A 16,318-nucleotide genomic window follows, 5' to 3' on the forward strand; every position below is an offset into this window, starting at 1 on the left:
TAGCCCCGTCTGATTCTTTTCCTTCTTTAACTGATTCCAGTTTTGAGTGATCTGTGATTTAGTAATCAGATCTCTTTTTTTCTGTGACTACCCTGTAGAACCATAATGAGGAGCAGCCTGTGTGCTGTCATTTTCACCTGTGCCTCATAGCACCAAGACCGGGCCATCAAGGCTTTACGGTGAGTATAATGGCAATTCCTGGGGCTGTGTGGTTATGGGACACAGGATATTACTTTTTTAAAAATCCAGTTTTGTTTTGTTTTGTTTTGTTTTTTTGCATTTCCTGGGGTCTTATGGTGTACGGGACACAGGAGAATGCTTTAAACAACTGGATGCCAAGGATGTCTTGGGGGACCAGGGAGGCAGTGCGTGATCACAGCTGGCCCCGGTCGTTCCTCTCCTTGGGGTAGCTGGGAAGGCACTGCTCTGATGTGACTGGTCCTGGTTATTCCTGAGGGAGACATCTGGGTTTCCTGGGGGACAGGGAGGCAGTGTATATCACAGCTGGCCCTGATCCCTCCTTGACCCTGTGGTAGCCGGGGAGGCAGTGTTCTGTCGTGGCTGGTCCCGGTGGCTTCTGGGGTGGGTTACCTGGGTTAAGCCCATAGGGTCCCTCGACATAGCAAGAAGGGAGACCAGGAACTTAAGCCTTGACTGGCCAGGCTAGGGCTACCTAGCGGTGTTAACAACTGGTATGTGGCAGTCAGGTGGTAAGTATGCAGCTGCCCCAGGTTCTGACTCTAGGAACAGCAGGCAGGGTGTGGTGGTCCAGGGTGGCAGGACCTTGATCGTGGCCCAGTCTTCTATGCAACACCAAACATGACCAACCTGACAAGCCAATCTGAAGTCTGTACTTTAAAGTTAATTATGTTATTTCTCATCTTAATACTTAGTTACCTTAATATTTACAACACATCTTTAATACTTACTTTCAGATACCCTAATACTTACTTACTTAAAACGTACTTCAATACTAGTCCTATAACTTACCTACTACCTTTACACTTATCATTTACTGTTAGCTATTAATGAAACTTACTGCTTATGGTTTTAATACTCTGACTCTTAACTGGATGAGGAGCTACTTATCCAATAGAACACAAGCAGTTTTCTTTAATGGTAGTTTTTAGTGTGGAGTTCCCCAGGGGAGTTGCTTGGGTCCTTTGCTCTATTCTATTTTTACCAGTGATATGCCTCTTGTTCTGAGTAAAGCCAGTTTAGCTATGTTTGCTGATGATTCTACAGTATATATGTCATCAAACAGTGTGGATGAGTTAAATGTTCTCCTTCAAAATGAAATGAAACTTATTTCAGATTTGGTAGTCAATAACAATTTAGTTTTGAATGTGCCTAAGACCAAACTTATTTGGATCAAACTATGCACTAAGGGAGGAGAAGTAGTTATTCATCTCTATCAAGGGCAGCTGTATAGAGCAGGTCAATGAGGCTAAATGTATAGGGGTCACCCTTGATAGTAAACTATCATGGCAGAATCACATAGATAAAATAGTTGGGAAAATGGGGAGAGGAATATCTATCTTAAGAAGATGCTCCTCTTTTCTTACGCCAAGTACCACATTGCAGGTTATACTGTCTCATCTAGATTACTGCTCAGCTATCTGGTCTAGTGCCGCTAATAAAGAGCTGTATAAGCTTCAGTTAGTACAAAATAGAGCAGCCCGTCTTGCACTCCGGTGTTAAATAAGAAAAAGTTACTATAATGTATTTGGGAGGTTTGATGTATTGCTGTGTGGATACAAAAGAGGTATTATATCAGTTTGTCTTATATAACTGTAAATATCTGTGTATGTATATGTATTTCTATGTCAATACAGTACCGCCATAAGTGAACAGCAGTCTCAGGGGAGCTACAGCAAAATGTAATTCTGGTTTCTTCATGAAGGGGTAGGGCTGCATTCAGGGACTCTTTGACTGTGATGTTTACAGCATTTCTTGTATTACATTTTTAGAAATAACACTTAATGTCTGACACATTGCTCCCATTTAGTGATATGTGCTACCTTCAAAGTCTAGTTAAATAAATTGCTCGGGTCAGCTGTAACATTGTTATTGTTATATACTATATTATATAATTATACATAACTGTATATATTATGTCTGAATAGTATGTATTTTGAAAATCAATGATTGATCTAAGCAAATTAAATGTTACACCTCTACAAATATTTAATTGATGTATTATTTTGCTCATTATTGACTATTTTTGCTCTATTTTGTTTAGATCACAATTATTTCTCAAATGTAAAATAACACACACTTAACTGTCAGGAGGGGAAATCTGTCTTGTGTTCAAGAGTTCAATACAGCTGCATATAGAAAAATACAAGCTACATACAATATAGGTACATAATGTTCATAATGTACATGACACTGAACACACACACACACACACACACACACAAAATTCACTTTTATATTACTAGTACCTGGAGTATACGCTATTCCTAAAATGATAAAACAATCATTTAAATAATTACAACAATAAAAAGGTGAAAACCAGATGTGCAAATGAGGCAATGTCTAAAAATAAATACCAGTTAAATAAAACACGTTGGGTGGTTTTTCCCTCACTATCAGTCAGTATTGCACATCAAAATATGTTGCAAATATGGAAAAGACAGATGCAGCTAGCTCATTGGGGTTGCCACATCCCATTCCTTTTTTTTTAAGATCAGCATATTCCTCACAAATAAATATAAATCGCAGTATTTACCTCAAACATAAAACTAAAGACACAGCTCCAGTACCAGTCTTTTACATTTTTAACAGTAATGCAACAATATAGATGCAAGTAGCAAACAGCATTTGAATCTTGATCAAGAGGCAATAGCTGGCCATGTGCTTCTGTTTGGTTTTTTTTGTCCGAATGATGAAATTAAACACACATGTTTCTTGTAAAGCCTCCAATGCAGACAATTTCTCACATTGTTTTGAGTTAACTAGATTAAATTAGAAATCTGGCTTGGCTGAGAAAACAAAACACAACTCATGAGCCATTTTAAGTTGAGGTTCAGCCATGGTATTAGAGTAGTATGTAATCTTAGCACCTCTGACCACATCAGACTGTAACCTGGAAAGAGGAATCAAATCTATAGGCTACGAGTTTTAATAAAATACACTATAGATGAAAGTATACATTCCAAAAGCTTAAGTTCTTTAAAATCAGAGATGTGCAAACCCGTCATGTCTTGGTTTGCAAGCAGGGCATTGTACTGAATATAAGAAGGATGAGTGATGTTATTCAAACTTTTTTCTCACTGGGTTATGTTGAAGGGTTACAACAGAACCAGCTCTCCCTATATCATTGTCTAGTAGTTCTCAGTGAAATAGAAGGGTATACTGTTTGTGGAAAATTCAGCTTCATTCTGATATTTGTGCCAGATTAATCAAGATATTTTTGTGGCCTTCTATCCATGCAGGACTAAATCCAGTTCAGACCAGAGGGTGGCAGTGTTGCACACTATTTATATCCACAATAGTTGAAGTTGTCAAAATGCAAAATGTATTGTGTGTACAAGTGGTAAAATGTACAAAGGTAGGATGAACCTGAAACTTTCCCTTTACAAGAACATGCAGCAACTGAATGCCTCCCTGGTGTAATATTGTGTTCATGAATTTATTTTAAAAAACTTTCAAAACTCTCTGATTTATGTTCATTACAGTTGTTCTCATCATCCATATTGATCAATTTGGATGGTTCCTGAAAGTAACTGGTGGTCAGATGGGTATGTCGCATGTGTCCTTAACTTAAGCTAAGAGGTTTAGGACATGGCCAGTTAGTTATCATTGGAATTCAATGATTACGTGTACGAGTAATAGAGGTCATCACAGTCATATTGGTGTGCACATTTCATTGTGCTGTTGTTATGCAATTTAAACAGGAACTGCTGAGCTGCAGGGCATGAATTCTTTGATAGGATCTGTTGTTTAACAATGTCACACAGCACATTAAAACCAGTGGGGCTTTAAACTGTCATGTCAATCATTAAAGGTCCAATATGTATGAAAACTTGAATAACCTGGATTTGGTTTGTTGCCAAGTGTTAGTTTGTGCTTTAAAACACCTTTTAATCAATTTGAGATGATAGGACATTGCATACTTTGGTGCTGGGATGACCTTTTTGTTTACATATGAATAAATACTGTGACAACAATAATGATGACAGAAAAGTCAAGATTCACTTTGGATCTCTTTTGATCTGTGTTTACCAGCAGGTTCACAGGTCAAGACCTAGTTTTAAATAGTACGGCCATTCACCCTCTGCACCCTATGACAAATGTTTATAGCCCTACAATTTGAAGGACTAAGTGAACCAATAGATGCCGTGCTGTTCTTTTGAGAAAAACACGAAAGTTGTGAAAATATAGGCCAGTAATGTCGTAGAGCGTAGAAGGAATTGACAGGTCACATCCTTTACATCTGTGTGGTTACAGTGGCCATAAAAAAAGGAAATGAGAACTGTTTGACTATGCAGTTTTGATTGGCATCACATATCTAACTGTACCACACCCCCACACAACCCCCTGCTCTGACACAGCATTTATTGAACCGTTTCCAAAAACTGATGAAAAGCAGAAAGGGAGTAAGCGTGGGGAGTATCTCTCGGGCTGCAGACGAGGGCCCCTGCATCAATAGGAGTGGGGAGTGGGGTAGAGGGGGTTAAAGTTAAGGTTAAAGAGAAGCAGTCTTCTAGGTGCCTGTTAGCCGGAGATGTTACGCTGCTGCCGGGGCCTAAGGAAGCAGGTGCATGTCCTTTTAAAGGATAAGGCTGGTGTTATTCTATGTTTTGTTTAAAACAACAAATCCAATGACAAAACCAAAACCAACAATTTGTTTGTCCATGTCTCAATTCTTTTCAACTTCCCCACCACTGTGGTACTCAGTTCCAAGCCCATTTGTTCCAATAGAAAACATGATCTTTAAAAATGAACAGTTTCAACAAGTATATAGTCTTTTCAAATTTAAAGTAATTTCCTAAAGCAGCGAGGCACTGTAGTTTTCAGCAAATTTGACTTAAACAGTGGTAAAAAGTGTTTTTGTTGGCTACTATTTTCAGATGCAGATTAATACACATTTGTTGTGTGTGAGTATTTACAGTAGTTTTGTAGGATTGAATGAAAATAAAGTATCTTTGCTCATTGTAATGAAGGAACATGTCACCCTGTCCAACAGTGTGGCTAATATAATGGAAAAGACTGGGTTAATTCGTCATTTTAAATCATTTTAAACCAAGTTAGGCCTCTATTCCCAGTTGTTTGTTTTGTCTAGATAAATATAATGAAAGGACTACTGGATGCTGTCCCATGCCAAGTAGTGGAATAATCAAGCTCAACACAAGAGCCAAATAATTTGATGAATGACACTCTCACACAAAATGACTGAGGGACAACAAAAAGAGCATTGTCCATGTTGTTGAGGACAAACTTCAAAACAAGAGGCTAAACACAATGCTCTGACCCCCGAGGTTAAACACACAAAGGAAGGTGACTTCAGATTGGCTCTCTTCACATGACCGGCCTCTGAGATTCCACCATAAAAAATCATGTGAAGAAGTGTCATGTCATATAAGTGAGATAAACCCATCAGCACAGTTATCCTTCATTGATACATTTAAAAGCACAGTGCACTTAAGCAGTTTTATGAGAAACCAAACTGAGAGAGTTTGGGTAACATATACCAGAGCAGAGCAATTTTCCTCCTTGAAGGGAGGAAAGCTATAAAGGATGAAATATATAGTGAATGTATATAAATATTTTTTTTTCAGATTGCAATTGCAATTAAATATCATGAAATATGTTTATTCATGCAGATAATTATCAGGTTATTCCCTGTAAGCTTTCCAAGCTTTCGACATCAACATTGCAGTACATCTGTCTCTTTCATTTATGCTTAATGTTTCACTGAATGTGTTAGCCTATATACTGTATCAGAGTGATTTTCCATCATGGATTTCACTGGTCTATCTGTGAGGCAACAAGCGGAACTTGGATTCGACAATGTAAGTAACTGCATACCTGTATATCCTTACTGCGCATTGTAAAATTATTTGGGACATAAACATTTTGTTGATGATCATCTCATGCAGATCCTAATAATTGCAGCACTCTCAAAGGGGATGTGCATCCAACCACAGCGGTTATCTTGCCCCCTGATTGGAATGTAAGCTACCAATAACTAGCATCTATTTAAATAACCTTGGCTGCATTGCCCTTAGACTGCAGGGTTTGTGTTGAGAAATGTTCGGTTGTGGAGTTTAAAGTCATTTGATGGTTATTCAATGATTAGCCCAGGGTGTGGAGACCATCAAATAGTCATAAGCCATAAAATGGGATGTGAAAGGGGCTGTTTGCGTAGATGGAGAAAGGACATTCTTGTGTCACAGCCAAACAGGAAATCTCTGTGATGGCCACATCTTGTCTAATCATGCCTTTTCTGATGAAGAATTTAAAATGCCTTCATGTGCAATCACCTGATCCACATCCTTGTGTTGTTTTACTACAGAAAAAGTTTTGGGACCATTGCCAAACACCTTGAACAGAATAATAGTGTATACAGTAGCAGATACATAAAAAAGCTACTCATGTCAAGGTCATCCAGATCTAAATATACATTGAATTAGTCTGGTAACTCCTTAATGAAAACAAAGGATATGTAGACCTTACTCTGAACTTAGCCATATACAAAATAGTTTGAGATGAAAACAATAAAACTGGATGAAAAGGGATATTTATAATAAGATAATCACTTGTTAAAAACGTGATTAAAAGACTACCACAGAAAAGCTTAATGCAAAACTAGGCCATTGACTTGGTCCTCGGTTGCTCTTGCCTTTCAGATGGATGTTTTCACCCCATGGACTCCTGTGCGTTCTGAAGTTGTGTGTTTGTGGATATAGAGGGAAATCATATATAGAGCTGCTGCTATACCACCAGCCACTAGCCCCAGCCAGTACACTTGGAATACAAGTAGCGATCAGTTACATTTGTCGGAGACAAGGTAAAATGGATAAAAAGGGATCTTAGAGGCAAAGCTTCAAACTGTCAGCTGAAATAACCGAGTGGGCAAGCAGGATTGATACCTTATCCTGTGAAACTTCTGTAAATAGAAACATAGTGTTTATTGAACTAATTATATTTATGGTGTAGAATAGTTCTCATGAGTAGTTTGGGAATATATAGTTAACTTATCCATAAATGGATTAGAAAAAAAATCAATGTTGACTATTCTTAAATCATTCATTTTGAAAATGTTAAAAACCTTCTTCCACATAAGTCAGTTTTGGCACGGGAAATCATAGCAGTGAGCCCTTAGTACCTCTGCAGCTTGCCTTATGTTTCCATGAAAACACTTATTAAAATAGTTTTCAAAAGTTGACACGTTGCTCATTTGTATTCAGCTGCCATTACAATTGTGATCTGAAGTACTTGCTTCCTGGCATGCTGGCAAATCAGCCACACCCTGCTAAATAACATATCAAAGGTGGCAAAGGAAAGAAAGTCTTGAATCATTGTGACACCTGCTACGCACAGGAAAACTGTACTGTACTGGTTTCAACACTAACACTGACTTAGGAGATGTGCCAGCACACCTTAGCAGCCTCAACAAAAACCCAACAAACAAACGACAAAAAACAAAATGCTGTTTACTGCAGAACTATTTGAATTTAATGTTTTCATTTCGTCCAACCTCTTATGTAACTGAAACCCCTGTCTTTCCCTTATTTTAGCACTAAGCAAAAAGGTGTACCTCTGAAATGCATTTAAAATAAATACAGATTTATCAGAACTATGCAATTGTCATCCACTTAACGCTGGAAAGTGCCAAAGCCCCACTGACTGCACTATAACCAGCGGTGCTGTGCCATTCACATCACACGATTGCTTATCTCACCATCACACACACACACAGGACCAGCTAAGGTGTGGCAAGGATCTTGATGACAAAGACTGAAACAGTCATGTTCCTGGAAAAGATGATGAATAACAGCTCTTGTACAGCAAAAAGGTAATGAAATGGTTCATACTGACATTTTAAAAGCTCAGTTGTCCTGTCAAGATGAAAGTGAAAGTAGACAAGCATGATCCTATACCATGTTAACAGCAAGAGGTTCACCAGGTCTAAATCCAGTCACAATATCACTACCTGCAACTTCCACAAGCATATAAGCCAGGATGTAGCACACACACACCTGAGGCTGACCAGCAGGCCCAAAGTGACTGCAGGGTTCAGGTGTGCTCCAAGCTCTGAGCCAGTGTGGCAGTGAACAGTGCAAAGGCCAGCGAGACCTTCACCTCTTGAGCAACCATCTCCACTAAAACCTCATTCTTACATCAACAGAAACATACCAAAATTTTTTGCAGCCACAACCCTCCAAAAACACCCCTTTTTTTTAATCTAATTTTTAATCTAATTTTTTGTCATCTCAGCTTTTAACATGTCTGGTGTGACACAAAAAAACATGCTACGTGCAACTGTTTATACTATAATGCTATTATTAATGAATAGGCTTGTATGCAGTGGGGGGTTATGTTTTACATTTATTGCACAAAGAAATACACAATACAAAAAAGAAATACATGCAGATTTTTTTTAGATTAAGAAAAGAAAACAAAAGAGAAAGCCAATAAAAACCCATAAGGGCTAAGGGAAATCATTTCATCTTAAAATGACTGATACAAATACACATTATGCAGGAGTTACATGTATTGAAACTGGCTTCTTTGGCCATTCTCCATCAACATCAGTCAGAAGGGGTTCCCGAATTTCAGCTTGCAGTGATGAGCCACAACTGAACAGAACTCTTGTTTTTTCACTCAAGGGCTCATCTCTTGGTGCCAGTAGTTGGTTATATAAAAGAGCCGCCACTACACCGGCACTCAGTGGTCCTACCCAGTACACCTGTAAAAACAAAAACAGGATAGACATATCCCTACTTCAATAGGAATGACGCATAAATCCACTACTTACAAATATCTGATGAGTTGCAGCTCTGCAGTACCTACCCAATGATCATCAAAAGACTTCTGTACGATTGCTGGCCCTAAGGATCGAGCCGGGTTCATACCACATCCTGTGTAGCTGATCTGTAATCCACATCAGAGGAAAACACCACTTACCTCTCTGGATGTACATCATGGAAGCTTGATGTACAGCCAGATCATTGTTATCAGACCACAGCAAGATGGATAAACCATCTACTAAATTAATGAGAAGGGGAAGGCTATAGAAGTGTCTTGATATACTTACACCAGCAAGGTGTCCAACCCCTACAGACAGTCCAATTGCCAGAGGTGCAAATCCACTGATGTCACGTCTTTTGTCAGTGACTGAGATTACACACAGGACAAGTTGGAGGGTGAGCAGAAATTCTACACCAAAACCTTGGATTGGGCTGATCCCATTAAGCTGCAATAGAAAAGAAACTTAATTATAATGAGTGAAAAATAAGCACTTCCACTTCTGCACCAGCTCTTAAATTTAGAACACTTTAAAAATGAAACCAAGCATGCTGAAAAAAAGATAAAAACCAAGTGGACCATGCTTAAAGCATTTATTTGCCTGACTGACTTTGTATTTAAATTACTGCACAGGACAGCACAAACTTTCATCCCAACATAGCCCATGAGAGAGAAGGCCTGCCTTTGACAGCTACAAACCTGGAGTAATAATTAAAAATTGGCATTTAATTGAACAACTTATCACCAGCAAATGTGGCAGTCTCAAAGATTAGAACACGCAACTTTACACAGTGAGTGTCAGACTTTCACAGGAAAACTCGGGCTGCAGGCGATTCCCCAAATGCCACTCAGTCTAAGCAGTAAATGTAATTTACTAAAGGAAGCATTACTCAGGAAAATTGGAAGCACGTAGCCTCTTCCTTACCTTGTTAACACCCAGTGAATCTGTGGATTTTGGCCTTATGCCATAAACAATGGCACTGCCAGCCACTGCTCCCAAAACTTGAGCTATTATGTAGAAAAAGGCTTTGAGGACACTCATCTGGCAGCTGGCCAGGAGGCCCAAGGTGATGGCAGGATTAAGATGGGCACCACTAATGTGGCCTATGCTCTGGGCTAATGTGGCAATGGCCAGGCCAAAAGCAAAAGACACTTTTATCTCCTGGTCCGGGTAGGAATTATTTCGATCCCCTATAGCAGCAGAGAGGCCGATGAAAATGAAGATGATCATTCCCAGACACTCAGCCAGAGCTGCCTTCCAAAATGCCCACTTTTTAATTTCTGACATTTCTGGCTAATAAGATAATGCCAGCGTCATACCGAAAGACAGATTTTAACAGAGACTGTCAAACAGGTAGAAATTTGGTCGCACCAACAACCCAATTGAAAACATCATGAGTCACATTCACCAGCATTCATCATGCATGTGGCTGTAAAGAATCAGGCCTAATTAGAAACAGCTGAGAGATATGTGTTTTCCACCAGTGAGAATGACCTCCATTTCTCCTGTTCTATTCAGTACTTTTCCAGTTTAACAGGAGGTGGTGCTGCTTTTTCTGTGATTCACAACTCATTAATGACCCCACCAAACTGTTACATTTGTTGGGTGTTGGCAGAATGATTTAGAAAAAAACCCCATTTCAAATAAAGGATATGTTAACTTATGTAAGTGCTTTATTAGAATAAAAATGAGGTTTTTGTGCATTAGCTCAGAATAAAATATGCAGCAAACAGCACTTTGCATAACTTGATCCATATTTTGCAAAATTGTATTTTTATTATTATTGCAACATAAAACTGAACATTGTTTATCTCTCCAAATGAACCAGGAATTCAGAAAATAAATGCATCTTAATGTTATGGAGTGTAATTTTTTCAAATAATTTGTCTTAATTTCAGGCACAAGACATTATATGTGTGAAGGACACTCTGCTCACAACACACACACACACACAAACACACACACACCCCCCACCGCACAAAGTCTTTGTTAATGGTATCCCTATCTTTCAATCAGTTTATTCTGTTCGGAGGATGTGCCATGCAGTGTTGCCTGCATTGAAGTTAACATCAGTCACATAGGGCTGTGAAGGAAATGGGACCTTTTGAATTCATGACAAGGAAACCAGCCTCCTATTCTCTTCTCTGTGTGGAAGAAATGACAGGTTAAAGGGTCACACTGCTTCATGTCTTCTTGTTAGAAGGAAGAAAGAGAAACCTGTCAAAGAGTCACCTTAGACTTGGGCAAGAAAGCTCCATCCAAAATGAAGAAGATCCACTTATTTTCTTTAACAATCAAATGTAGTTTTATATGCACATTTTGTCAAATATTTCTTGATTCAGTTAACTAATTTTGACTACTATCTAAACCATATAGTTGTTTCCATCCTCTGCTTGGGATTTTCTTGAGTCTGTTTGCAAACATTTAAAATGTGCAAAATATGCTGCAATTTTGACTAAATAGTATTTGCAGCACTGGTAGAGATGAAAGCATAACTGGAAGGATGAAAGATTTATTACATGACAGGAGCAGGATGGAAGAGGTGTAACAAACTACACATAATAAAGCACACTTGACAGCAGATTGGAAAGATAATCATGGAGGAAGGACGTAAGTTATGCTTCCCAACCGGGTTGCTCATAGGGTTGGGCCAACTCTATTAGCAGCCTCTCCCACTGATGAGCAGCAAACTCAAATGTATATGTATGTGGGTCAATGACGTATAAGGATTTTCAACAACTCAATTTTAAATAATAAGAACAAGCATATCTAATGCAGTAGTTCAAACATTCAGAATGTTGTGTACCTGACAATTCATATTACAATTTGAAAGTGATTTTAGTGGGGGTTTCAAGATTAATTGGCACTGGCCTGAAAAAAAAGTCATTTGGTGCGACCATGATTCATCTTGAAATGTCTTATATAAATAAAAGACCATCATTTACAACGATTTAAAAAAATGCAAATACTTTGTTTCCAAACACTTTATATTACTGAAAACTTGTAAAAAAAGATGTGAAGCGTGTTAAGTAAATTAATTTATTTCAAGATGAATCGTGGTCGCACCACATGACTCTTTTTAAAGGCCAGTGCCAATTAATCTTGAAAAACCCACTAAAATCACTTAATTTCAAATGTATAATATGGAGCTTCAGGTACACAACATTCTGAATGTTTGAACTACTGCATTAGATAAGCTTGTTTTTATTATTCTACAATTGAGTTGTTCTAAATCCTTATACGTCATTGACCCATGTGCGTGTTAAATCAAGATTAAAAACCCCACTTTCATGTAACCACTGTTACATGAAATTAATTGGTCAAAAAATTGCCTTTTTAAAAAGTAACTAATTAAAAAAGCAAGAGCACTTTGGCTGCATTTTTATGTTTCAGGATCTCTCATGGTTCTACCTTGGTAAATCATGATACTAACATGTTGCAGCCATGAGGAGTTTTTTATACAATCAAATGTCCCGTTCTTTTCCCACAACTTGACCTAATGTGTAACTATCACTGTGGCCAGAATCGATAAGGGAAGTATCAACATACATCATTTTTTATGCAAGAGGTAATAGGAAATCAACTCAGCTACTAGAAATGCAAAGTGCAAAATGTTAAAATCTGCAAATTTAAATAAAAAACAAACAAACTATAATAAATAGAAATCAGGCCTAAGATTGGACACACATTAATAATATCTTTTAACAAGATTGTCAATAATCCTGGCTAAACTGGATGGTCTTTTTTATGCTTTGTATTTAGGTGTTAAGAGATCACAGTAAATCTATTTGGGAAAGGAATCTGTCGTTATCGAATAAAATATAACTGCATGTCTACAGTTGCTGAGACAACTGTGGTATGAATTTATCGAGCTGACTGAAACTTTTCAATCAGTTGGTCAGAGACAGGGGTGGATTTCAATCTATCAATATTATTCTAGGTCAAAACCTGTTTAGATTCTGTGCCAATGGGCATACCTCATCTAGAAAGGTCACATGTGGTCCCTACACATACCATGATGTTCATGCCCTCTGGCTCTCTGATGAAAATAAGACGCAAAAGTGCCTCAAATCTAGCCTGTCATCTGCCAGAAGAATAAATAACATCAAGATACAGGTGTTCTGAAGATCCCAAGAGATGATTTATTACTGTGGTCTGTCATGAGAGTTGGACTTCAGCATTATAGATTATAGGATGAACACAGGATTTAATCAAGCAGAAATGGAAACAAGTCAAGTATATAATCAATGTGTGTGCTGGTGTTGTGTGGGGGTGGAGCAGGCGAATACAAATGCAGACACACGCAAGAAGACAGGGATATGGTAGGAGAAAGGTATTTATTTTAAGATAAGGAAAAGAGAATGCACACATGGGGGAATTTGAACCATTGAACCAGCTGATGTCTGGACATTTGACTTCAGGGTTCAGGCTCCCCTCAGGTTTTGGAACTTTGACCATGTTTAACATAGACATCCAACATCATAATCATAAAAAAAAATGAAAAACACAAAAACCCTGAAAAACACAAAACATAATACGTCCCTTTAATGTTAAAATTAAAGCACAGCCACTTGAACCAACATATATGTGGTTTGCAGGAACCCCACTGGAACCAGTGGGTGACCTGCTGGCATAAGACCCAGCACACTGTAGTGGAGAATTAGTCACTCGGCTCAGCTAACTCCAATAGCTGTTCCAGAGCACGCATCTAAAAGGTGTTTTTGTAAAGACTTCAATGGCTAACTGCCCCTAGCTTTTTGGTTTGAATTCCAAAACCTCTATTCAGTCAGTGTCTTAATGGGACACTTCATCCACCATCCTGTTTGCCATATAATGTCGTAACTGTATTAGTAGCTTAAGTGCGGGTTTGTTAAGCCCAAGTGCCTCACAAACTCTCTTCTGGTTGGCCCCCAAAGAGGCCCTCTGTTCCTCAGAGTAGCTCAAGCATTCTAAGCAAATATGAGCCTGAATCCTATATAGAAACAATAAACTGCATGTGGTGGAGGTGCACCTTTTTCATCTCTGCCCTTGCTCCTTTGGGAGTATGCACGCCACTGAGCACCAATTCCCAAATTTCACAGGCGAGTACACTTTGCTCCTCTGTGGAGAACAGAACAGAAGCTTTGTACCAACCCACTCTGTCAAAGGATGAGCAACAAGCTCCAGATTCAAAGCCAAAAAGCTATTCAATCTTTCTATGTCCTCCACTGGCAAGCTGCCATGAAGGGACCAACTAACTTATGGGGGAGAGATGGAAAAAGGATGAGTCAGAGAAGTTTCCTCTATGTGTAACCTTTCTTAACTGCTGGCGGAAAATGTGGCAACTTGCCATTAGATACTTCACCATATGTATCCATCAACAATTCTGGGAAATACAAAGAAGACACAAAGAATTGGAGGGATATCATTTTGTGTGGCAGCAACTTTTTTAGTTATTTATTTTTACATGTGTTTTTAACAATTCAAAGATAATATTTGTCACTACAAATGAATTCATACTGTCATGGTGTTACTGGGATAACCATTTTTTCTGTCTCTTCTAACACAAGTTAAATAGTCACCAAATTCAGTTGTAGAGAGACACTAGCATTGATCTGGACCCTGCAGTTGATGAGGAGGATACAAGATAGAGTTTATTCAGACCAAGCCCACATCAAGTATATTCACATACACAACTGAAAATATTCTTGCGTGTGTCTACAATGCTGTGTATTATGTAAACATAATATCTGCGTCATCTTTTTGTCAGATTTAATAGGAAATCCGACCTGATAGCAGGCCAGTATAATTCAATATTAGCAAATACGCATTATTTTTGTTGATGGTCTCATTTGCTTGTGTAGGTCATATAGAGGCATCAGTATTCAAACTGTTTTATAACTAGATAATTAGAAAACTCCTAGTAGTTACTTTAATAACACAGATTTAGCTCTTGTCTAATCTACTGAAGTGTATCTAAAGACAGGTCAATCAGTTTGGGAGTGATAGCAAGTCGCAATTCTCTGTTTTCACTTTTTAGTGGGGTGACCCTTTTGTTGACATTTGGATTACAGATTTTTCTGCCCACTAGTAACAAGCAGTTGATGTGTACTGTTGTTTCTTCAGCGTACACTCTGCCCTCTTTCTCTCACTACAAGACCTTTGGTTTGTGCTTAGTTTTCAGGTTTAGTGGTTTGCTTCTTTGTTAATGTGTCATGCATCATTTGTTCAGCGAGCTTCCTTTCCAGCATTCACCACTCATGACTCTTTACAACACAACAACAAATTACAAGCTTTTTTTGTTAATTTGTCCTGAATAAAGTCTATTTGTAACTACAATTGTTTGATCTCCCTAGTTTGTTTTTGGCCTAATCAAGCCAGTTATGACACAGAGGACAAGGATTGAGGGCAGGGGGATGATATGCAACAAAGGTTGCCAGTATCAAACATGTGACTTTGTGATTGCATAGCTTGTGTCTCATCCTCCAGGTGCCAAGAGTGGTCTGTATTTAGATTGCGCCATTGTGAATCGCATTGAGAGAGATAATAATAAATGATACGTTTTTCAGCCATTCTGATCTCTGTACACTTCTTTGTTATCAGATAAAGTCATGTCTGGATAACTATCTGGAAAAAGTAAACAATTGTCCCAGGGCCTCAGGCACCGTAGATCAATTGGTTTTTGGTAAAATCTTAATTAGCTAGCCACGTTTCATCACTAAATACAACATTGACTAATATGGCTACTGCATGATACTTAATTATTTTAGTTTATATTGTGTTCAGTTAACAAATATTCACCAATTAAGTGTTTTAAGCAAATTATGACAAACTAAAACAAAAAAACCAGGGACCACGTGTAGTCTCTTGTTTGTGCTGTACTTGATGGGAACTTGGATTCGTGGTAAACACACAATGCACAGAGGAGTCTGTGTGCGTGTGTGTGTGTGTGTCTGTGAGAGAGAGATAGAGAGAGAGAGAGAGAGAGAGAGAGAGAGAGAGAGAGAGAGAGAGAGAGAGAGAGAGAGAGAGAGAGAGAGAGAGAGAGGGAGGGGGTTTGAGAGTGAAGGGTGAAGGATCCAACAGAAAAGTTTTAACGTTTTTCTGCCAAAAAGGTTGATCTGGCCATCAATCTGTATGATTTTATTTGGAAATATTGAGGAAAACACAGAATATGTTCAGTTTTTAACAAAATAATCCTTATTCAAAATGTAAGTATTTTCAGTGTTCATAACTTTAATTTTAGGGGTTTGGATGCCTAATTAGTTAGTGCTGATTGCATAAAGAAGAAAATCTAAGACAAAAGATACTAAATATTTACTACCATCTACAATATAAAACAAGAAAAGCACAAATAGC

General features: G+C 38.3%; 1 protein-coding gene across 1 annotated transcript; it reads right to left on the bottom strand.

Annotated features, from left to right (window-relative positions):
* Positions 1-8,247: 8,247 nt before the first annotated feature.
* LOC133990032 (aquaporin-1-like) lies at positions 8,248-10,267 on the bottom strand. Its single transcript, XM_062428212.1, has 5 exons — positions 9,905-10,267; positions 9,269-9,427; positions 9,025-9,105; positions 8,723-8,920; positions 8,248-8,346 (listed from the first exon to the last, which is right to left on the bottom strand). Exons 1-5 carry the CDS (start codon positions 10,265-10,267, stop codon positions 8,248-8,250), a joined length of 900 nt encoding a protein of 299 aa, XP_062284196.1.
* Between the last annotated feature and the right edge of the window lie 6,051 nt (positions 10,268-16,318).

Source organism: Scomber scombrus, chromosome 11, assembly GCF_963691925.1.
Source record: "Scomber scombrus chromosome 11, fScoSco1.1, whole genome shotgun sequence".
In the NCBI taxonomy this organism is placed as follows: Eukaryota; Metazoa; Chordata; class Actinopteri; order Scombriformes; family Scombridae; genus Scomber; species Scomber scombrus.